Genomic DNA, 24,632 nt, shown 5'->3' on the forward strand with positions numbered 1-24,632 from the left:
AGGGCAAACATACAGAGCACGGGGCAAACATACAGAGCACAAGGCAAACATACAGAGCACGGGGGCAAACATACAGAGCACGGGACAAACATACAGAGCACGGGGGCAAACATACAGAGCACGGGGGCAAACATACAGAGCACGGGGCAAACATACAGAGCACGGGGCAAACATACAGAGCACGGGGAAAACATACAGAGCACGGGGCAAACATACAGAGCACGGGGCATGCAGATCATGGGGCAAACAAACAGAGCACAGGGCAAACATATAGAGCATGGGGCAAACATACAGAGCACGGGGCAAACATACAGAGCACGGGGCAAACATACAGAGCACGGGGGCAAACATACAGAGCACGGGGGCAAACATACAGAGCACGGGGGCAAACATACAGAGCACGGGGCAAACATACAGAGCACGGGGGCAAACATACAGAGCACGGGGGCAAACATACAGAGCACGGTGGCAAGCATACAGAGCACGGGGGCAAACATACAGAGCACGGGGCAAACATACAGAGCACGGGGCAAACATACAGAGCACGGGGCAAACATACAGAGCACGGGGAAAACATACAGAGCACGGGGCAAACATACAGAGCACGGGGCATGCAGATCATGGGGCAAACAAACAGAGCACAGGGCAAACATATAGAGCATGGGGCAAACATACAGAGCACGGGGCAAACATACAGAGCACGGGGCAAACATACAGAGCACAGGGCAAACAAACAGAGCACGGGGCAAACAAACAGAGCACGGGGCAAACATACAGAGCACGGGACAAACAGAGCACGGGACAAACAGAGCACGGGGCAAACATACAGAGCACGGGACAAACAGAGCACGGGGCAAACAAACAGAGCACGAGGCAAACATACAAAGCACGGGACAAACAGAACACGGGACAAACAGAGTACGGGGCAAACATACAGAGCACGGGATAAACAGAGCACGGAGGCAAACATACAGAGCACGAGGCAAACATACAGAGCACGGGGCAAACATACAGAGCACGGGACAAACAGAGCACGGAGGCAAACATACAGAGCACGAGGCAAACATACAGAGCACGCGGCAAACAAACAGCACGGGGCAAACAGAGCACGGGGCAAACAAACAGAGCACGGGGCAAACAAACAGAGCACGGGGCAAACATACAGAGCACGGAGTAAACAAACAGAGCACGGGGCAAACAAACAGAGCACGGGGCAAACATACAGAGCACGGGGCAAACATACAGAGCACGGGACAAACAGAGCACGGGACAAACAGAGCACGGGGCAAACATACAGAGCACGGGACAAACAGAGCACGGGACAAACAGAGCACGGGGCAAACAAACAGAGCACGGGGCAAACAAACAGAGCACGGGGCAAACATACAAAGCACGGGACAAACAGAGCACGGGACAAACAGAGTATGGGGCAAACATACAGAGCACGGGACAAACAGAGCACGGAGGCAAACATACAGAGCACGAGGCAAACAAACAGAGCACGAGGCAAACATACAGAGCACGGGGCAAACATACAGAGCACGAGGCAAACATACAGAGCACGGGGAAAACATACAGAGCACGGGGCATACAGAGTACGGGGCAAACAAACAGCATGGGGCAAACAAACAGCATGGGGCAAACAAACAGCACGGGGCAAACAAACAGCACGGGGCAAACAGAGCACGGGGTAAATAAACAGAGCACGGGGTAAACAAACAGAGCACGGGGCAAACAAACAGAGCACGGGGCAAACAAACAGAGCGGGGGCAAACAAACAGAGCATGAGGCAAACATACAGAGCACGGGGAAAACATACAGAGCACGGGGCAAACAAACAGAGCACGGGGCAAACAAACAGAGCAGGGGCAAACAAACAGAGCACGAGGCAAACATACAGAGCACGGGGAAAACATACAGAGCACGGGGCAAACAAACAGCATGGGGCAAACAAACAGCATGGGGCAAACAAACAGCACGGGGCAAACAAACAGCACGGGGCAAACAGAGCACGGGGTAAATAAACAGAGCACGGGGTAAACAAACAGAGCACGGGGCAAACAAACAGAGCATGGGGCAAACAAACAGAGCGGGGGGCAAACAAACAGAGCGCGGGGCAAACAAACAGAGCGTGGGGCAAACAAACAGAGCACGGGGCAAACAAACAGAGCGCGGGGCAAGCAAACAGAGCACGGGGACAAACAGAGCACGGGGGCAAACAGAGCACGGGGCATACATGGCTGCAGGGATGGGGGAAACATGCAAAGATGGAGAGAAACGTGCAAAGATGAGGGAAACGTGCAAGGATGGGAGTAAACATGGCTGCAAGGATGGGGGGAAACATGACTGCAAGGATGGGGGAAACATGACTGCAAGGATGGGGGAAACATGACTGCAAGGATGGGGGTAAACATGGCTGCAAGGATGGGGGGAAACATGGCTGCAAGGATGGGGGGAAACATGACTGCAAGGATTGGGGGAAACATGACTGCAAGGATGGGGGGGAACATGACTGCAAGGATGGGGGGAAACATGGCTGCAAGAATGGGGGGGAACATGCCAGGATGGGGTACATTTAGCAGGAAGGGGAACATGCCAGTAAGGGGTACATTTACCAGGATGGGGGATACATTTACCAGAATGGGGAGAAACATGAAAGGATGGGGGGAAATATGCTAGGATGAGGGTACATGAAATGCCAGGATGAGGAACATTTAGCAGGAAGGGTGACATTTATCAGGATGGGGTACATTTACCAGGAAAGGGGACATTTACCAGGATAAGGGAACATGCCTGGATGAGGTACATTTACCAGGATGGGGTCATTTAACAGCATTGGGGAACATGCCAGGATGGGATACATTTACAATGATGGGGTACATTTACCAGAGTGGAGGACATTTACCAGGAATGGGGTACATTTACCAGGATGGGGCCATGATGGGGACAAATATTCCAGAATCTAGGAAATATATATCAGGATGGGGGACATGTTTACCAGGAAGTGGCCAGGAAGGGGGACAGAACTACACAATGAAGGGGAGGGGAGCAACTCGCACGTTTTTATGGGATTTCAGGATGTTCAGACTTTGAAATGTAGATGTGGATTATAGGGCGACATCTGATTGCATTCCAGGCTAAAATCTCTGTCTAATGTGCTGCAATTTTTTTCCAGAGGGATCAATCCAACTGCTGTGTCTGGAAGGGCAGGGGCTCAGCTTCAATGTGTGGTAAGCACGAATGATGCCCCCTGCTGAAGAGAAGAGAAGACAGCAAAGGTAAGATTACAATCAATTATTTACATAATAGGATTGGTTGGCACTTCGGAAAAAAAAATTGGTTTAGAGCTACAGAAGGGCACTCGGCCTGTAAAAGGTTCACCATGAAAGCCTTAGGCGGGCTTTGCACACTACGACATCGCAGGTGCGATGCCGGTGGGGTCAAATTGAAAATGACGTACTTCCGGCATCGCATGCGACATCGTAGTGTGTAAAGGTTCGATGATACGATTAACGAGTGCAAAAGCGTTGTAATCGTATCATCGGTGCAGCGTCGGCGTAATCCATAATTACGCTGACGCGACGGTCCGATGTTCCACGCTACTGCGGCAGCACACATCGCTGTGTGTGAAGTCGCAGGAGCGAGGAACATCTCCTACCGGCGTCACCGCAGCTTCCGTAGGATATGCGGAAGGAAGGAGGTGGGCGGGATGTTTACATCCGCCCCTCCGCTCCTATTTTCCGCCTGCCGTGTGACGTCGCTGTGACGCCGCACGACCCGCCCCCTTAATAAGGAGGCGGGTCGCCGGCCAGAGCGATGTCACAGGACAGGCGAGTCCATGTGAAGCTGCCGTAGCGATAATGTTCGCTACGGCAGCTATCACAAGGATATCGCAGCTGCGACGGGGGCGGGGACTATCGTGCTCTGCATCGCAGCATCGGCTTGCGATGTCGCAGCGTGCAAAGTACCCCTTAGGCTGAGAAACAACCGCATATCATCAGGCTTCCTCCCCCAAATTTTTAAGTTCCCGCAATTTCACCATCCGTTAGCCCATTTTTACCTTGTTTCTTCCAGACGCATTTGCACCCATCATAGCCAGTCATGGCGAACCTTTTACAGACCGAGTGCCCAAACTGTAGCCCTAAACCCATTTTTTTTTCCGAAGTGCCAACCAATCCTATTATGTAAATAGTTGATTTTAACCTTACATTTGCAGTCTTCTCTTCTCTTCAGCTGGGGGCATCACACTCATGCATGCTTAGCACACATTGAAGCTGAGCCCCTGCCCTTTCCAGACACAGCAGTTGGATTGATCTTTCTGGAAAAAAAATGCAGCATATTAGACAGAGATTTTAGCCTGGAATGCAATCAGATGTCACCCTGTAATCCACATTTACATTTCAAAGTCTGAACATCCCCTTCCAAAGTCTGAACATCCCAGTCTGCTCCCCTCCCCTTTCATTGTGTAGTTCTGTACCCCTTCCTGGCCACTTCCTGGTAAACATGTCCCAATCCTGATATATATTTCCTACATTCTGGTATATTTGTCCACATCATGGCCCCATCCTGGTAAATGTACCCCATCCTGGTAAATGTACCCCATTCTGGTTAATGTACCCCATCCTGGTAAATGTATCCCATCATGGCATGTTCCCCCATGCTGTTAAATGACCCCATCCTGGCAAATGTACCTCATCCAAGCATGTTCCCTTATCCTGGTAAATGTCCCCTTTCCTGGTAAATGTACCCCATCCTGATAAATGTCACCCTTCCTGATAAATGATCCCAATCCTGGCATTTTTCCTCATCCTGGCATGTTCATGTACCCCCATCCTGGCATGTTTCCCCCATCCTTTCATGTTTCTCCCCATTCTGGTAAATGTATCCCCCATCCTGGTAAATGTGTCCTCCATACTGGTAAATGTACCCCTTCCTGGCATTTTTCCCTTCCTGCTAAATGTACCCCATCCTGGCATGTTTTCCCCCATCCTTGCATGTTTCCCCCATCTTTGCAGTCATGTTTCCACCCATGCTTACAGTCATGTTTCCCCCATCCTTGCAGTCATGTTTACACCCATCCTTGCAGTCATGTTTACCCCCATCCTTACAGTCATGTTTACCCCCTTCCTTGCAGCCATGTTTCCCCCATCCTTGCATGTTCCCCCCATCCTTGCATGTTTACCCCATCCTTGCAGCCATCTTTCCCCCATCTTTGCATGTTTCTCTCCCTCTTTTCTTGTTTCCCCCATCTTTGCACGTTTCTCTCCATCTTTGCATGTTTCTCTCCATCTTTGCACATGTCCCCCATCCTTGCAGCCATGTTTCCCCCATCCTTGCATGTTTCCCCCATCCTTGCAGTCATGTTTCCCCCATCTTTGCATGTTTCTCCCTCTCTTTGCATGGTTTCTCTCCCTCTTTGCACGTTTCCCCCATCCTTGCAGCCATGTTTGCCCCGTGCTCCCCATGTTTTCCCCGTGCTCTGTATGCCCCGTGCTCTCCATGTTTGCCCCGTGCTCTGTTTGCCCCGTGCTCTGTATGCCCCGTGCTCTGTATGTCCCGTGCTCTGTATGCCCCGTGCTCTGTTTGCCCCGTGCTCTGTTTGCCCCGTGCTCTGTTTGCCCCGTGCTCTGTTTGCCCCGTGCTCTGTTTGCCCCGTTCTCTGTATGCCCCGTGCTCTGTATGCCCCGTGCTCTGTTTGCCCCGTGCTCTCATGTTTGCCCCGTGCTCTTTTTGCCCCGTGCTTTGTATGCCCCGTGCTCCCATGTTTGCCCCGTGCTGGCTCTGTCCCCCACACCTTGGCACAGCCGCACAGAGCTTAAAAATAAAAAAAACAACTCACCTTCTTGTCCCCACTCCTCCGCTGCTGCGTCCTCAGTCACTTCAGTTCCCACGCGGCCACAAGACGCCGGCGCCGCCTACTGACGCTCCTGCGTCTCCTAGGCAACAGGCCTGCAGCCCAGGAGAGGAGGCGTGTCAGAGTGAGAAGAAATGTGTCCTCTACTAAACACCACTTTGAGCTGCTGGCGCGATCACATCGTCAGTTCAAAGTGGCGCAGTGTGACGACAGTGCACGTGCCAGCAAAAAGGGCTCTGCGTGCCCAGTCTGGCACGCGTACCATAGGTTCGCCATCACTTGCCTAGTCTATTGACTTTTATGTTACCCAATGTTACCCTTTTGCTCATCACTGTACATCACATAGGAGGCATTAGGACTGTTGTTTATACATCACATAGGAGACATCAACACTGTTATATAAAACACAGAGGAGGCATTGAGGCTGCTGTATACATCACATAGAATACACTGAAATTGCTGTTTCTAAATCATAATATTCACTGAGAATGCTGTATATGCATCACATAGGGTACACTGAAAGTGCTGTCTATACATCACATAGGAGACACCAACACTGCTATACACATTACGTAGGAGATACTGAGGCTGCTGTATACATCACATCGGATACATTGAGACTGTTGTATGCATCACATAGAGTGCAAAGACACTGTTGTGAATACATCATATCAGATATACTGAGGCTGCTTTATATACATCACATAGGATACACTGAGGCTGCTGCATATACATCGCATAGGATACACATAAACTACTGTATTTCACCGAAAATAAGACCTACCCCGAAAATAAGCCCTAGCAGGAATTTTCAGCATTTTTGGTGTAAAACTTAAATATAAGCCCTACCCCGAAAATAAGCCCTAGTCGCAGTTCAGAAATGAACTATCCATGCAGCGAAAAAAGTGAAAGAACACGACACTTCATTATAGAAAGCAGACACTCCCAAAAGATAGAGGAAAGAAGACAGAAGACCCCGCACTCATACTCACCAGACGTCGAACGAGAGTACCTGCGGTGGAACGCACAGCTACACACATCAGATCACACACCTGCACACATCAGATTGCGCACACATCAGATTACACACCCACACACATCAGATCACACACACAATCACACATCAAATTGCACACACACACACACACATCAGATCTCACACACACTCACCACATCCGACGATACCGATTGTTTCTGGCCAGAAGGTGAACCTGGGATGCAGTGTAGTGGAGAGCGACGACCCGCTGTGGAACGCATGGAGGACCCGGCGGTGGAACACATTGATGCCAGTAAACATTTAAAGATTATCAACCTTTCAGATTACTTTTCGGAATAACCTGTTGGGTGTGTACATAAGGAATAGCACTGATTCTGGGTAATATATATATATATTATATCCTGCAGGCTCTACTAAGTAGAAGCTGTAACAGCTCCTTTTGCTTACTCTACCTGTGTCCCAGCTCCATCCCTCTTCCTATATTTCTATAGCCAGCAGCTGTAATTTGATCTCTCATTGAAGACAAACGTGTAGACAGATTTTGGGGAAAGAATGATCAATGAAGAAGAGAAGTAAAAAAAGAGGCTTTTTTTGTAAGATTTATTACAAAGTGTCCTATCTTTGCTTGTACAATTGATAAATAAAGATACAATTGTAGATTGATTAGAGGTTAGGTAACACGGGAAATGTTTTCAGTACTCCCCTCCTCCTCCTTTCGGTCCACTTTAGCCATGAGGTGGCGAACGTTACACGAGCACAGTGTTAATTACCAGTCTTAATGAATCAGGGCCATTGAATTGTCTGAAAATTCCCATAATTTAGACATTGATACCATGTTAATACTATACAACCCCATTATATATTGTATTGAAGAATGACCTCTACGGCCGCCAGAGCATAATAATCCTGTTTGTCTTTTTTCTTCTCCATTCTGATATAGTCTCTGGTGGTTGTTAAGGATGAAGCCTCCTGTGATTTACTATCAGCGAATGAACATTTAATTGGAAGTGAGGTATGTGAGACTGCTCACGCCGGGCATTAAACTTACACTTCTTGAAACTTATTTTAAAGTTATTCATCCAAAATCTAAAATAATAATTCAGTCGTATTACAGTATTGTCATTTTATGTCTCAGCTCATGAGATGGATAATTAGCGAGGTCAGCGCTGTCTGGAGAATCTATAATGAGAATCTGACAGATAATAAAGCCACATCCGCAGAACCACCAGTGGTAACGTGGAAGCCATGGGAACACATCTATGCTCTCTGTAAAGCTGGGAAGGGACACGTGCCTCTGTACAACAGCTATGGGAAATATATCGTGAAACTGTATTGGATGGTAAGTAATTAAAGTCACATTCTGAAAGTTTTCTGGTCTAAATGTTACGGTATGCCACTCATAAATGTGTCTATTTCTTTAACAAGTCATATTTGAATGCTCCTTAAATGAAATCTGTCAGCAGGTTTTTGCTGCGTAATCTGAGAGCAGACCGAGGGTAGGGCTGGCACCCTGATTTCAGCAATGTATCACTCACTAGTCTCAATGCTGTCATTTTGTTACAATCACAAGCTTCTCTGCTGCATATCTAGTAGTGCTCAGAATGTTGAGCCTTGTATAATCTCACCAACAACACTGATTGGCAGCTTTCTGTGTTCACTGTACATTGGCAAAAATCTGCTAATCAGTAATGTGGACTGGGTTAAACATAGTAGTTGACTAGGAGGCATGAGACACCTAGTTATGTAGTGATAATCTCCTGCTGATAAAATACTGATTATATTGAAACAAAAACTCGCAGCCTAGTAAGGATATGTGCGCATGTTGCATTTTTTCATGCATTTACGCAGAGTTTTAAACTGCAGTGTAAACGCATGTGTTCTGCGTCCTCAGCAAAGTCTATGAGAATTTTGCAAAATCCATGCGCATCCATGACAAAATCGATGCGTTCTAAGAAGCAACATGTCATTTCTTTTGTGCGCTTTGGATGCTTTTCCCATTCTGTCTATGGCAGAGCCAGAATGCATGAATTCTGCATCCATTCTGCATTCAAAATACATCCAAAACGCAGCTTTTCGGCAGTGTTTTGAAACGCACATGCAGTGACAAAACGCTGCAGAATATTTGTCATGGCAGAACGCAACGTGCACACATACCCTAAGTGATACATCACTGGAAGCAACCTGTCAGCCCTTACATCATGTTGCTTTCAGATTACATAGCAAAAACCTGCTGACAGATTTCCTTTATGTTAGGCCTCTTTCACACGTCCGTGAAAAACCACGCATGTTTTTCACGGACGTGTCAAAGGTGCGTTTTGCCCTCCGTGAGCCGTGTGTATGGCACACGTGTGTTCTCCGTGTGTTATCCGTGATAACACACGGAGAACGGGAACTTTCTACTCACCTGTCCCTGGCTTTGCTGTCCGTGGTGCTGATCTTTGGTCTCCGGTCCTGTCGACTCTCCGCTGCTGCAGCTTCTGGCCGCAGTGAAGTGAATATGCAATGAGCATAATGAGCGGCGGTCGGAAGCAAGTGACAGCAACGGCAGAGACAGCAGGGCTGGAGAAGGTGAGTAAAGTTTTTTTATTATTTTCTCAGACACGTGTTTTTTCTCCGGCGCGTGTCACACGGAACACCTCCATGTGGTCCCTTTGCGTTCCGTGAGACACCCATGATGCCGGAGAATAACGAACATGTTGACGTGTGGAGCACACGGACTTGATTAATCAGCGAGATGGGCCTATAACTAGATGGGTCTTCTAAATTCTTTCCTCCTTTAAGAATGAGCTTTATATAGGCTGTATTAGGTGTACCCGATATGCTTTCCCCATCCATTATCTTATTGAATAACTCTGTCAGTATAGGTGAGATTAGCTCATTCATAATTTTGAAAAACTGCCGCTAAAACCATCTGGTCCCGGGGCCTTCGTCGTTTTTAACTCTCCTATAACCTGTAGCACCTCCTCCTCCGTCACCTCTTTATTCAAAGCCTGTAAATTTTCCTCCGTGAGCGTAGGCATTTTTGTTCCTTTTAACTATTCATTTCCTTCTCTCCTATCATCTAACCCCTCCTCTTTATATAAACCTGCATAGAAGTTTAAAAAAATGTTGTTTATCTCCTTGGAATCTGTCGTTTTACTCCCCACAGTGATATTCTCATAGTTCTCAGTGACATAATGTGCCATCGGTTGTCGTCCCCTTGCCAGATTTGCCAGTAACTTCCCTGCCTTGTTCCCAAAACGAGTCAACTCTGCCTCTTGTTGTGTCCTGTACATACCTTCTTTCCTTTCCACCCAGTTCTCAAACTTGCCCATTGCCTCCACCCACTTTGCTTTTGTCACCCTTGATGGTTTTTCTAAGAAGTCAGTATATGCTTCCCTGACTGCCCGGCTAGCCTCCTGAAACTTTACTTGTGCCTATCGTTTCGCCTTTGTCGTATATCCTATCACTTTTCAGACCCATTGATTTTAATGGGTCTACGTGTGCACGTGTCTCCGGTACGTAAGGAAAAGGACCAAACACGTACCGGAGACACGGACGTGTGAAAGAGGCCTTACACAAAGACAGGTAATCATTGGAAAAATAGGTAATAAAACATTAACACTATCAAGTTCCTGGAATATCCCATTTGTTGGAGCTATAGTAGATTGTTCCTTCCGCCCACTTCTGTTGCATGTTATTGTTTCTTTCTGATGCTCGTTTTTTGCCTTTGAATGCCATATATAATTTGTGAATCCCCCATTTTAATAATACATCTTGCAGATGTGTTTCGAGAGACAAATTAAAGCTTTAGTGCAATGGTTTAGAATAAATAGTACGTTGCAGTTTCTCTTGGCAATGATATTTATATATACAGAAGTACAGGGAAGAAAGACGGAAGTGAAGTGAGCGGTTTACCAAATTAGGACAGATTATCAGTGGCTGTCACATAAAGCATGTGTGCGTGGTGCCTAAGCTGCAATCTTGGTGCCTTCTTTTTACTTAAGCCTTCAATAAGTCTTCTCGACCCACAGCAGGAAAACAATGGAAGTGTTTTGTGTAGGAGAGATGGATAACTTGCTCTGAATCATAGTTGCTATTCCTGCACAGGGATTTTATTACTTTGCTTCTTCTGCTTTATTCTCAGGGGTCCTGGAGAAAAATTGTTGTGGATGATACTCTTCCGTTCAGCGAAGATGACAAGTTGTTACTTCCAGCGACCGCTTGTGAAGCTGAATTATGGCCAATGCTGCTGTCCAAGGCTATCATTAAGCTTGCAAGTGTAGAGTATGGCACATTTACATTTCCTTTTATTTATATTTTATTCAGTTTGTTGGTCTTCCGTGTCATCGCCTCCCTGGATGTTCTTTTCCTTTGGCCAAATTTTTTTAAAGTGATTTCTAGCTATTGCTATATCACCAGTGATACTTATGCAGGGCTGTCACTGAGAACGTCATGACAGTAAATTGGAACCGTAAATGAACCTTCTAACCACCCATTTACAGTGCCTTGAAAAAGTATTCAACCCCTTTGAATTTTTCAACCTTTTACCACATTTCAGGCTTCAAACATAAAGATAAAAATAGTAATGTTATGGTGAAGAATCAACAACAAGTGGGACATAATTGTGAAGTTGAACGAAATTTATTGCTTATTTTAAACTTTTATTAAATATAATAAACTGAAAATTGGGGCGTGCAATATTATTTGGCCCCTTTAAGTTAATACTTTGTAGCGCCACCTTTTGCTGCGATTACAGCCACAAGTCGCTTGGGGTATGTCTCTATCAGTTTTGAACATTGAGAGACTGAAATTCTTGCCCATTCTTCCGTTGCAAACAGCTGGAGCTGAGTGAGGTTGGATGGAGAGCGTTTCTGAACAGCAGTTTTCAGCTCTTTCCACAGATTCTCGATTGGATTCAGGTCTGGACTTTGACTTGCAATTTAACACCTGAATACGTTTATTTGTGAACCATTCCATTGTAGATTTTGGTTTATGTTTGGGATCATTGTCTTGTTGGAAGACAAATCTCCATCTCAGTCTCAGGTCTTTTGCAGACTCCAACAGGTTTTCTTCAAGAATGGTCCTGTATTTGGCTCCATCCATCTTCCCATCAATTTTAACCATCTTCCCTGTCCGTGGTGAAGAAAGCAGGCCCAAACCATGATACTGCCACCACCATGTTTGACAGTGGGGATGGTGTGTTCACTGTTCAGGGTGATGAGCTGTTACTTTTGTGCCAAACATATTATTTGGCATTGTGCCCAAAAAGTTCGATTTGGTTTCATCTGACCAGAGCACCTTCTTCCACATGTTTGGTGTGTCTCCCAGGTGGCTTGTGGCAAACTTTAAACAACACTTTTTATGGATATCTTTGAGAAATGGCTTTCTTCTTGCCACTCTTCCATAAAGGCCATATTTGTGCAGTGTACAACTGATTTTTGTCCTATGGACAGGACAGACTCTCCCACCTCAGCTGTAGATCTCTGCAGTTCATTCAGAGTGATCATGGTCCTCTTGGCTGCATCTGTGATCAGTCTTCTCCCTGTTTGAGATTAAATTTTTGAGGGACGGCCAAGTCTTGGTAGATTTGCAGTGGTATGATATGCCTTCCATTTTAATATGATCGCTCGCACAGTACTTCTTGGGATGTTTAAAGTTGTGGGAATCTTTATGTAAACAAATCCAGCTTTAAACTTCTCAACAACAGTATCACGGACCTGCCTGTTGTGTTCCTTGGTCTTCATAATGCTCTCTGTGCTTTAAACAGAACATTGAGACTATCACAGAGAAGGTGAATTTATACTGAGACTTCATTACACATAGGTGTATTATATTTATCGTCATCAGTCATTTAGGACAACATTGGATCATTCAGAGATCCTCAATGAACTTCTGGAGTGAGTTTCTGCACTGAAAGTAAAGGGGACGAATAATATTGCACGCCCCAATTTTCAGTTTATTCGTTTTTACAAAAGTTTAAAATAAGCAATAAATTTCGTTCAACTTCACAATTGTGTCCCACTTGTTGTTGATTCTTCAACATAACATTAACATTTTTATCTTTATGTGTGAAGCCTGAAATGTGGGAAAAGGTTTAAAAATTAAAGAGGGCAACATACTTTCGCAAAGCACTGTATGTAAATTCAAGTAATGTAACGCAACCACTACAAAAGCAAAATAAAGGGTAGGGTGTATGAAAAGAGAGAGAATCCTATGATCTCTATGTAATATTAAACCTCCACAAATCCCTTGTAAGGCAACATCTTAAAGAGGACCAACCACCAGGATTTTCATATATAAGCTAAAGCCAGTGCTAGACTGGCACTATAATGCTGATTCTATACATACCTTTAGTTGTGAGATTAGATATATGGTTTCTGACACAGGCAAGTAAAGTTTGTGAAATACACTGTTATTTGATGAGAGGTGCAACGGAATATCTAATAGGTGGGTCGGGTTTTGCTGGTTCTTCCCGCCCCTGTCTGCCTGCCTGGCCTTAAAAATAAACATTTACCTGCACTTTGCTAAAATATCCTTCTAATATTTATTGCTTTTATTGCTCATTTTTCACCATTAACCACAGCAGTATTGAGTAATTTAGGAACATACAACAATAGAACCTAAACTGCTGGCCTTAGGTGTAATGGTGCCTAATGCAGCAACCTGAATATCCATTAGTTTGTTGATGTTATGTCTGGTATAAACTTTTTGTGTAACAAGTGCATGGTTACATCCATGACTATAACAGCGTGTACAATGGATCTTCTTCCCATGTTCCACTGCCCTGGTGTGAGCGCACACCCAAAATCTGACCGACTAAGCGCTTCCCCTTTAGGCTCACAACAGACACTGCGCTGCTCTGTTATAGTGCTGAGACGGCAAATAGTGGCATACAGTTCTGTCAATTACAATGAAATTCTGCCATCTTGCCACTACTTGCTGGCTCAGCGCTATAACAAAGCAGCGTGTCATCTGTGAGATCACGGAGGAACGCTCTTGACACATAGGTTAAAGGTCACTATGCACCCTCGAAGTCGTGGCTGTAACCATGTATAGGTGTGATGTAGGGAAGAGCTGAAGGGGCATTGCAGAGACAACAACCTTCACCTCCGTGGGCGTGCTATGGGCCGACTTTGCTTGACTACTTGGCACCACGTGTACGTATTATATGTGATGTATTTCCGACTAGTGTGACTAATTATAACATGGCACCATAAAATTAAAATGTTAAGCACATACGACATATTGAAGTGGAGGGACTTGGCCGCAGAATGGCGACTGGTCCTTAGACTAGAGGAGAAGAACCAACGTGCTCAGCTAGTAAAACCAGAGGCTAAAGACACTACAAGTACAGAGGCCAAACCCGCACACGAATAAGCTGGAAGGTGACCACAGGGGGCCAAGGGATAGAGCTTCAAGCCATCCGACAGGGTCCGACGTCACCGGCTCAGGGCACTATGTGCGTAGGCGCGGGACAGGTGGGTGAGAAGTTAGCGCCGGAAGATGACTAGGGAAGGTACATAAGAAGTGTGCACAGGTCTTGACCTCCGAACTACCGAGGATTGACTGGGGCCCATCACAGTGTAAGCCAGCACTCCAAAGGAATTCATTGACTAGTCGTGTAACCTTGGAACCTGCTAAAGTGAGTAAAAACCTTGAGACTGCATCCCTGTGTCGCTCCATTATTCGTCTGCGCCTCCGGCCCTGCTCCCCCGCCACCACAGGCTACTACCTTACTCCCAACAACCCTGGGGCCCAGCTCTACCTGTGGAGAGCTACACCAACTCAGCTGCATCACCGTCTTCCCCAGAGGTCCCATCCTGCAGCGTCGGCTATCTCTGGCCGAGTACCACAGGTGGCATCACGAATAACTATCATCCTCCCCTGTAAATATTGCCTTTTATTGAACAACCCCGCCGGGGTCACGGACCTTGCCACCGCAGCATTCCAGAAGCAGATTTGCGGCCCGGTAACAAGTAACCCCATGGCCCCGGTGTGGCCGTGTCACATGATCCGAAGTCCCGGCACTTCCGGTCATACGCACTAGACCTCTCTGAAGCTGGGACGCATACACCTGGCGTCATAGTGCACACGACCTGAAGTGCAGTGAGTTCTGATCATATGCACTGACCCTAAGCCCGACGTCTGAGAGGTGGTGACAATGGACACAGGTGCTTGCGTCATCATGAATGACGCTAGGCAATGGGCATTGCGTAGCATGTTAGCATGCCCCTGTGGACGTGCTGACATGCTAAGAGAGCGTACTAATCGGTGGAAATAACGCTCTTGCAACTAGTCCCTGCACTCATTAGCATATCATAAGGATTGTTAGAAATACTTTTTTCTAAAGATCCTTTTATCTGTGCTCCTAGATACAGGGATGGTTAGGCAGGGATTAGAAACATGCACCCAGAACAGCTCGTGGTTCTGGGTGCATGTTGTACCTGAAAGGTTCCCTTTAAACGAGAAATGCAGCCCTGTAATTAGTTAATAAGGGTATATCTTGTAGTCTTGTAGTTATGTTACCTTTAAATAGTTCAGTACTCTGGGACTTCCAAGATGATGGCATTGCTCTGAAAAAAGTAATACAGTCCTGCTAACATTTATGTAATGTCTCCTATAGTTAAAATCTTTAGAGTTCAGTTTAGACAAGGGCCAAGCATTCTGCCGAATAAACATAATAAGGCTGAGAGGTGTATAAAGTTTTTTTTTTTTTTTTTATGAAATGACAGATACCCCATTTCATTTCAGGTTATAACATGATTATCGAGAACAAACTGTAGTACAGACGTTTCTGCATTTTCGTGTCAAAATTAAATCAATACTTTTTTTTCTATTCTTTTTATGAGTGTATTAAAAAATGCATTACATTGACCATGTCTTAAATGCGTCCACTGTGCGGAGAAAACATCACAGTTGCCTTGGAGATCATAGTTCTCTTGACAACTGCATTGTCGGCTCTTTACCGCAGTCAATGTACAGATGTTAAGCTACACGAGCAGTAGACAAGCTACTAGTGTGTTTTCTAAGCACAGTATTTCCTCCCCATAAAAATCTCATTGACTCCGCTGCTTGGATTCGACAATGTTTGATTACCTGTGTTTGTTGCTTGGATTTCAGATATATTCATAGGGATCAATGTACATTTTCATTCAATACCTTCCAGACATGTATCCAACCAATTGTCTGTGAGGGAGATAATAATGAAGGAGAGATAATATCAGGGGAATAGATACTGCTATGGGGTGGAGATCATACTAGAGGATAGGACAATGGAGATACACTGTAGATATGGGAGAGATTAGATATAGGGAGGGGAATAATACTTAAGGCCCAGTCACACACAACGACTTACCAGCGATCCCGAAAACGATGTGATCTGATAGGGATCGCAGGTAAGTCGCTGGGAGGTCGCTGGTGAGATGTCACACAGTCAGACCTTACCAATGATGCAGGAATAATACAGCTCGCAGTAGCAACCTGTATAACGATCTCAGCAGTCACTGTGACCCTGTCACACAGTGTCAAACACAGGGATGTGTCCTGCCCAGCAGGACATCACCGTTGAAGAAAATGGCCTGGACCATTCTACGACTAGCGATCTCAAGCAGGGGAAACCGTGACTTAGCGATCTCGCTAGCGATCTCGTTATGTGTGACGGTACCTTTAGGGAAGATGTTATACTGGGGAAGTGAGAAGATACTGGTGTAGTGACCTGATGCTGAAGAGTCAAAAGAGAGATTTAGGATAAGGAACAGTGGACAGAGCAGATAATACCTTAAAACAGGGGTCCCCAACCTGCGGCTCGGGAGCCACACGTGGCTCGCAGCCAGTCATGTGTGACTCGCGGCTGTCTGCCAACTTGGTGTATCAGCACAAGGTCTAGTGAACAGCTATGAAGAGCAGGTCTCAAGTTGGTGGCTTTTGTGTGTAGCTCCACATAGAAGTGCAGATATGAATGGTAGTAGGGTGGGAACCCCAAGATATTGGTATGCTGCCTCAGTGTGATTTATGTGGATAAGCTTTGGCAGTCATTATACTGGGAATGGGGGGAACCGGGTGTAACTACTGTGAAGGGGGCAGGAGCTGGATGGGGCTCATGACCCTTTCTCAGAGCCTTAATAGAAAGGAATAGTAAAGAGTTAAGAGAGAGTTTGATACTGGTGGGATGATTTTTGGGTGAATGAGCAGATGATTTTGGTCAGAGAGATGATACCTTGCGGAAAATGATACTTGGATCTAGGGCAGGTTTGGCTGGGGCAGATGATACCTAGGGAAAGTAGTACCTAGGGAAAGTAGAAGAATTTATATCCCAGAGTGAAGGGAGAAGTTATACCTAGTAAACGGAGTTTGGCAATACTTAAAAGAGAGATATTATATCTGAGAGGGGGGAACATGACACCTTAGGAGACAATACTTGGAGTGAGAGAAGAGAGAGTTGATACTTAAGGGTAGATTAAACCTGGAAAAATAAAGGTAGATGATACCATGGACATCTGAGGGTGAGATGATATCTTTTAATAGCGTGGCGTACCTTTGGGGTTTAAGTATTTGGGTAGGAGGGTTATAGATGATCCTGAGTGAGTAAGAAAGAAAAAGCACAATTTGGATGTGGGAAATTATCTGTAGATGATATTGAGGAAGAAAAGCTATCCTTAGATGATCTGGAGGACAGACAATCTTTATTTTACAGATTATCAAGGATTGAAACAAATGGAAGATGTGTAAAGGCAGATTTAGTCCTCTCAGGGTTTCCTTGTAGACTGTTACAATGGAGGTGTTATGGGCCAGTATAGGAGCAGCATACAAAAAACTACTGAAAATAAAACTACAGTATTTACAAAGTCAGTTATTTTTTAATTTTAAATAATTTGGGACAATTGGGAAAAAATACTTCTGTGGTTATCCAGGGAGTTGCAAAAGTACAGTGTCTAGTAAATTCGGGGCCCCAGTAGAAGGTCAGTTTTTGCTTTAAATTGTTTTTGCTACTGTAACTGGTGGACATAAAGTGAAAAAGATTGTCAACCATTTTGGAGTCTTTGAGAAAATGTTGTGGTCACCTGGTCACTGAGCATGCAAACAATTAAATAAAATGCTTACTGTTCTGTTGAACTCCCCTCGTTTACCTCATTGGTTTTAGTCTCACCCATTTTACTTTTATATAGTCTCTACGTATACAGTCTCTCGGGCGATATGTCGTCGGGGTCATGTCGTTAGTGACGCACATCCGGGATCGTCAGAGATATCGTACCGTGTGACACCTCCGAACGACTGTGAACGAGCAATCGTTGCTCGTTGACACGTCGCTCATTTTCAAAATGTCGGTCCTCTTTCTGTGCTCCGGTTGTTCATCGTTCCCGTGGCAGCACACGTCGCTCCATGTGACACCTCGAGAACGACGAACACAGCTTACCTGCGTCCCGCTGGCAATGCGGAAGGAAGGAGGTGGGTGGGATGTTACGTCCCGCTCATCTCCACCCCTCCGCTTCTATTGGCCGGCTGCCGTGTGGCGTCGCTGTGACGCTGAACGTCCCTCCCCCTTCAGGAAGAGGATGTTCGCCGCCCACAGCGACGTCGCCAGGGAGGTAAGTGCGTGTGACGGGGGTTAATGACTTTGTGCGCCACGGGCAACTAATTGCCCGTGACGCACAAACGACGGGGGCGGGTACGATCTCTCGTGCGATCGCACGATAGATCGTCCCGTGTGACGCCGGCATTAGTCACATGCCCACTTCTTTTCTTTCTGTTTATCTTAAATGGATGGATTAGGAATAGCACAATTAACATAACTAGACAATGTAACAAGACAGACACATCTCTATATTATATATATATAATAGGAATGGACACTAAATCATGTTTTCTTCTTTACAAAGTACCAATGGATTTTCAAAACGGGAGCTTGGAGAGTTTACTGTTCTGCATGCACTAACTGGATGGCTACCAGAGGTTATACCACTGCAGTAAGTCAATATACACTTTTTTTTCCCTTACCATAAGATGATATTAAAGGTTCTGCCAGTAATAAATTTTACATTTTTGGGAAATGCTTCTGTCATACATGCCAATAATATCTATACAATATATTGGACAAGAAATATGCCAAACAAATTTCCTTTAGGTATACCAGCTTGGACTGGTCCACAAGGAAACGGGGGAATCCCATGGTGGACTCGTGTGCATTAGTAGGCCTCCAACATTCTACTTGAGCAGTAGTTGGCACCAAATACTTCATTCCCTATGTACACACAAGGGTAGCATTTTTTTCATTCATATACAAACTATTATTATTATTATTTAGAAGAATATGGTATAATTGTGAATGAGGGTAATGTGATACTTCCACTCCAGTCCGACATTCCTGGTATACATCTAGTCGGTATATTTTAGCATTACTTTTGAAATGTATTTGAAGCTAATGTCCACTATGCTTTCCATGATATGTGTATCCCATAAAGAAATGTATACTACATGATGTATGTTCTTTGTACTATGGGAGTCAATGGCAGATGATTACATAAAAACAAACCAACCCCAGCGCTTGCTTCAGCTGGATGTGCATCCTGCTGAAATACTTTGCGGCATAGTGACCCACCAGACCCAAACAGGAGCTGATGTTAGTGGTATTGTGACTGGGGGTGCATGACCGTGATGTCATGCATCACTATAACATGGATGCTGATATCAGCTGCTGACCATTGCATATTTGCTACAGTGTACGACGCCGTACAACATAGGAGCCCTAGAAGGTGAGTAGAATGTTTGGGTTTTTTTTCTTGCGTTAGAGACAGAGCAGAGACATATATACCAGGAAGGAAACATATTCACCAGGATGGGGACAGATATACTGTCACGCTCCCCGGGTCCTTGGCTTCCCTCCCCGGGTCCTCTGCTCCGCTCCCCGGGTCCTCAGTCCCGCTCCCCGGCTCACCTGCCACGCTCCCCGCTCTCCAGCCTCCGGTCCCCGTCCTTCCCAGGCCCCCTGGTCCCCGATCGCGGCGCCCGACGGCTTCCCAGGCCCTGGCTGGCTCCCCTGCGTCCTCTTCTCAGCCTCCTTCCCTGGCTTCTGGCACCCGGGCTGCGCGCATGCGCATTAGGGCGCGCGCGCGGTCACTGACCCTTTCTTAAAGGGCCAGCGTCCATTAACAGGTAATGAGGCTAATCAGGTACAGGGTATAAAGGGGTGTATTGTCCAAGGGGGCGGGGCCTGATCTTCGTGCTCCCTAAGCTAGGAGTCAGGTCTCCTGGTGTTTCAGTGCGTGTACTCACCTATCTCTCTTTGTAGAGCCGTGCTTGCTTCGCCATCCAGTCTGCCGTATCCTGAACCCCGAACGCTGTCCTTCTGCCATCCTGACAGTCCGCACCATCTCGGATCCCTGCGGTGACCCGTCATCTTGCTCCCAAGGTTCCGGACCCCGCCTGACATCATCTCGGCTTCCGAACCTGAGCTGCGTCACCCGGACTACCACCCGTAACTCTGTGGTCCCAGGGACTTCTCCGCTATTCCCGTGTGCAAGGACTGTTCTGCTGTTTCTAGTGTTCCAGCTGCCGGACTCTTTCCTACCATCTAGGAGTTCGGTCCAGTGGATCCACCTCCTGGGCCTGCCCGCACACCTGGCCGTGACAGTAAGATCAGGCCATGGATCCCGCTGCAGCACTAGCGGCCTTGCAAGAGGAACTCCAACGCCAGCGTGAAGTCCAGACCCGCATGCTGAACTTCATGACTTCCGTGGACACCCGCCTGACCACGCTACAAGCGGCAGTCACGTCTACAACATCCCAAGCCGCCACTAGTCAAGCCACGTCCCCCGCTCCCGTGGCCGCTTCTTCGGATGCTTCCAGACTGCGTTTGGCCTCACCACCCCGGTACGCCGGAGATCCCAAGACCTGCAGGGGGTTTATAAACCAATGCTCCCTCCACTTCACGCAGCTGCCACATCTGTTTGCCTCCGACCAAGCCAAGGTCGCCTTCATCATGTCTCACCTGGAGGGCGAGGCACTGGCGTGGATGAACCCGTTGTGGGAGAAGGAGGACCCTATGACCAAGGATCTCCAAGAGTTCCTGCAGGCCTTCCGCAGCACCTTTGACGAGCCGGGACGCGCCTCTGCGTCTTATTCATCCCTCCTCCGCTTACGTCAAGGAACACTGACGGTGGGCCAATACGCCATCCGTTTCCGCACGTTGGCTTCTGAACTCGGGTGGAATAATGAGGCCCTAACAGCCGCCTTCTGGGAAGGACTCTCGAGTCGCATCAAAGATGAGTTGGCGGGTCGTGACGTGCCCTCCACCCTAGATGCCCTGATTGCCCTAGCAACTCGAGTGGACATTCGTTTTCAGGAGCGCTCCAAAGAGCTGTCTCGGGAGAGACGTCCGGTACGGCATTCCCCTCCTCCACAGAAGTCCTCCGTATCGCAGTCATCAACAGCTGGGATTCCCGTCCAAGAGCCCATGCAGATCGACCGAGTACGGCAATCTGAACAACGTCGAGCAGAGCGGCTCGCCAAGGGCCTCTGCTTTTACTGCGGAGAGGACACTCACCTCCTACGCTCCTGTCCGGAAAGGCCGGGAAACTCCAAAGCCTAGGGTTGGTAGGAGAGGCCACCCTAGGTGCTGGGACTCTCTCCGACCCGGTTATGTGGACTGTGCAAGTGTCAACGGGAGAGACGCGCTTCACGGCTGAGGCATACCTCGACTCTGGAGCAGCAGGCAATTTCATCCAGCAGGCCACGGTGGACAAGTACCAGCTGCCTGTTACTCTACTCGAGAAGCCCCTAGTGATTGCCTCTGTGGATGGGAGACCCCTCTCTGATACCATCTCCTGGGTCACCAGACCGGTCGAACTGCGTATCGGTGCCCTGCACACCGAGAACATCACTCTCTACGTCCTTCCACACATGTCCCATCAAATCCTGCTGGGACTTCCCTGGTTGCGGACACACGAACCATCAGTCAGCTGGGGTACTGGCGAAATCACCCGATGGGGTTCTGCTTGTCATGAGAAGTGTCTGAAGCCCATACAACCTATCCGACGACCTCCGGTTCCAGAGAACCTACCGGAACTGCCCTCGGCCTATTGGTCCTTCGCAGACGTTTTTGACAAGAAGGAGTCTGAGGTACTTCCGCCACACCGTCCCTACGATTGTGCCATCGACCTGCTCCCAGGAACAACACCACCTCGAGGACGGATATATCCGTTGTCTCCGGCCGAAACCAGGGCCATGTCTACCTACATCACAGAGAGCCTGGCAAAAGGATTCATCCGGAGATCCTCCTCTCCTGCGGGAGCAGGCTTCTTCTTCGTGAAGAAGAAAGAGGGTGACCTACGCCCATGCATCGACTACCGGGGTCTGAATCAGATCACCGTCAAAAACAAGTACCCTCTGCCGCTCATCCCCGAATTGTTCGACCGGCTCAGGGGAGCCCGTGTGTTCACCAAGCTGGATCTTCGGGGTGCCTACAACCTAGTTCGTATCCGCTCTGGGGACGAATGGAAGACCGCGTTTAATACTCGCGATGGGCACTATGAATACTGCGTGATGCCCTTCGGCCTGTGTAACGCACCAGCTGTCTTCCAAGAATTGGTGAACGACATATTCCGGGACCTCCTCTACGTCTGTGTCGTAGTTTATCTGGATGACATCCTTATCTTCTCTCCGGACCTCCAGACCCATAGAGAGAACGTACAGCTGGTTCTGCAAAGACTGAGGGAGAATCGTCTTTACGCCAAATATGAGAAATGCGTCTTTGAGCAGTCTTCTCTCCCTTTCCTGGGATACATCATATCGGGCACTGGACTGCAGATGGATCCAAAGAAGGTCTCCTCCATACTCAACTGGCCTCCTCCTTCTGGACTGAAGGCAATCCAACGGTTCCTGGGATTCGCCAACTACTACCGCCAGTTTATCCCTCACTTCTCTGCCCTGACTGCTCCTCTCTCCGCTTTGACCAAAAAGGAGGCTAATCCAAAGGACTGGTCACCTGCAGCCGACGCCGCGTTTTGCTCCCTGAAGCGAGCATTTGCCTCCGCTCCTGTACTCCATCGTCCGGAGTTAAACCGCCAGTTCACCTTGGAAGTGGATGCCTCCTCCTCGGGAGCTGGAGCAGTGCTCATGCAGAAATCCTCCTCCGGCAAGATGGTGACTTGCGGTTTCTTCTCCAAGAGCTTCTCAGCGCCGGAACGTAATTACACCATCGGTGACCGAGAACTATTGGCGGTCAAACTGGCTCTGGAGGAGTGGCGCTACCTCCTGGAAGGAGCAGTGTACCCCGTGATTATCTACACGGACCACAAGAACCTGGAATACCTGCGGTCCGCTCAGCGACTGAACCCACGGCAAGCCAGGTGGTCCTTATTCTTTGCCAGGTTTGACTTCCAGCTCCATTTCAGACCCGCGGACAAGAATGTACGCGCTGATGCCTTGTCTAGGTCTTTCGTGCCCATGGAGCAGGAGGAAGAGACTACCCAACCTATCATCCCTCCTAGCAAGATTATTCCGGTGGCCCCTGTCACTCTGGCCCAGATACCGCCCGGAAAGACCTACGTCTCTGAAACTGACAGGCAAAAAGTGTTACACTGGGGTCATGCCTCCAAAACAGCCGGTCATGCAGGCCAAAAGAGAACATGGGGTGCGATTGTACGCCATTACTGGTGGCCATCCCTTCGCACGGACGTCGCTGCTTATGTCTCTGCCTGCTCCTCTTGTGCCAGGAACAAGACGCCCAAACACCTGCCCTATGGCCGTCTTCTGCCTCTGCCTATACCCTCAGTTCCGTGGCAACACATAGCGATGGATTTTATTACGGACTTGCCATTATCCTCCGGACACACAGTCATATGGGTCGTGGTGGACCGGTTCTCCAAAATGGCTCACTTCGTCCCTATGGCCGGACTGCCCTCTGCTCAGGAACTCGCGGAAGCCTATATACATCACATCTTCCGCTTGCATGGCTTTCCATCCCACATCGTGTCCGACAGAGGAACTCAGTTCACCTCCCGCTTCTGGAGGGCGCTCTGCAAGCATCTGGGAGTAACTCTGGACTTTTCTTCCGCATACCATCCTCAGTCTAATGGCCAAGTGGAGAGGGTCAATCAAATCTTGACATCCTTCTTACGTCACTATGTCAACGCCCATCACGACGACTGGTCCACGCTTCTGCCTTGGGCTGAATTCTCACATAACCACCACATCAGTGAGTCGTCCTCCAAATCTCCCTTCCATGTCGTTTACGGACTTCAGCCCTCCGTTCCATTGCCTATATCCCCTTCTTCGGATGTCCCTGCGGCTGATACTGTAGCCCGTGACTTCGCTACCATTTGTGACTCTGTCAAGGCGTCCCTTGGACGCGCTTCCCAGCGGATGAAGAAACACGCTGACAAGAGGCGTCTGGACCCTCCGTGTTTCTCTCCTGGTGACCTGGTCTGGCTTGCTTCCCAGTACATCCGATTGAAGATACCTTCCTACAAGCTGGGTCCTCGCTACATCGGGCCGTTTAAGGTCCTCAGCAAGATCAATGAGGTCTCCTACAAGCCACAGCTCCCGGCCACGATGAGGATTCCCAACTCTTTCCACGTCTCCCTGCTCAAGCCGGTCGTCCTTGGTCCCTTCTCCGCTGCTGCCTGTCCGGCTCCTCCACCTATTGCCGATGACGACATCTATGCGGTAAGGGATATCGTGGCCATGAAGACCGTACGAGGTCGACAGTTCTTCCTGGTAGACTGGGAAGGGTATGGTCCTGAGGATAGGTCCTGGGAGCCCAGGGAGAACGTGGGCACTCCTCTGATCCGTGCCTTCATGTCC

At 47.8% G+C, this 24,632-nt stretch overlaps 1 protein-coding gene across 1 annotated transcript in view; it reads left to right on the forward strand.

Moving 5' to 3' along the window:
• Positions 1-24,632, forward strand: part of ADGB (androglobin) — a 499,062-nt gene that overhangs the window by 61,889 nt on the left and 412,541 nt on the right. The window contains exons 4-7 of the mRNA XM_075339549.1: positions 7,792-7,863; positions 7,987-8,190; positions 10,978-11,117; positions 18,710-18,796. Of these exons, the coding sequence (XP_075195664.1) occupies positions 7,792-7,863; positions 7,987-8,190; positions 10,978-11,117; positions 18,710-18,796 (503 nt within the window). The remainder of the gene's footprint in view (positions 1-7,791; positions 7,864-7,986; positions 8,191-10,977; positions 11,118-18,709; positions 18,797-24,632) is intronic.

The sequence above is a fragment of the Anomaloglossus baeobatrachus genome, chromosome 3, assembly GCF_048569485.1.
Source record: "Anomaloglossus baeobatrachus isolate aAnoBae1 chromosome 3, aAnoBae1.hap1, whole genome shotgun sequence".
NCBI classification, from domain to species: Eukaryota; Metazoa; Chordata; class Amphibia; order Anura; family Aromobatidae; genus Anomaloglossus; species Anomaloglossus baeobatrachus.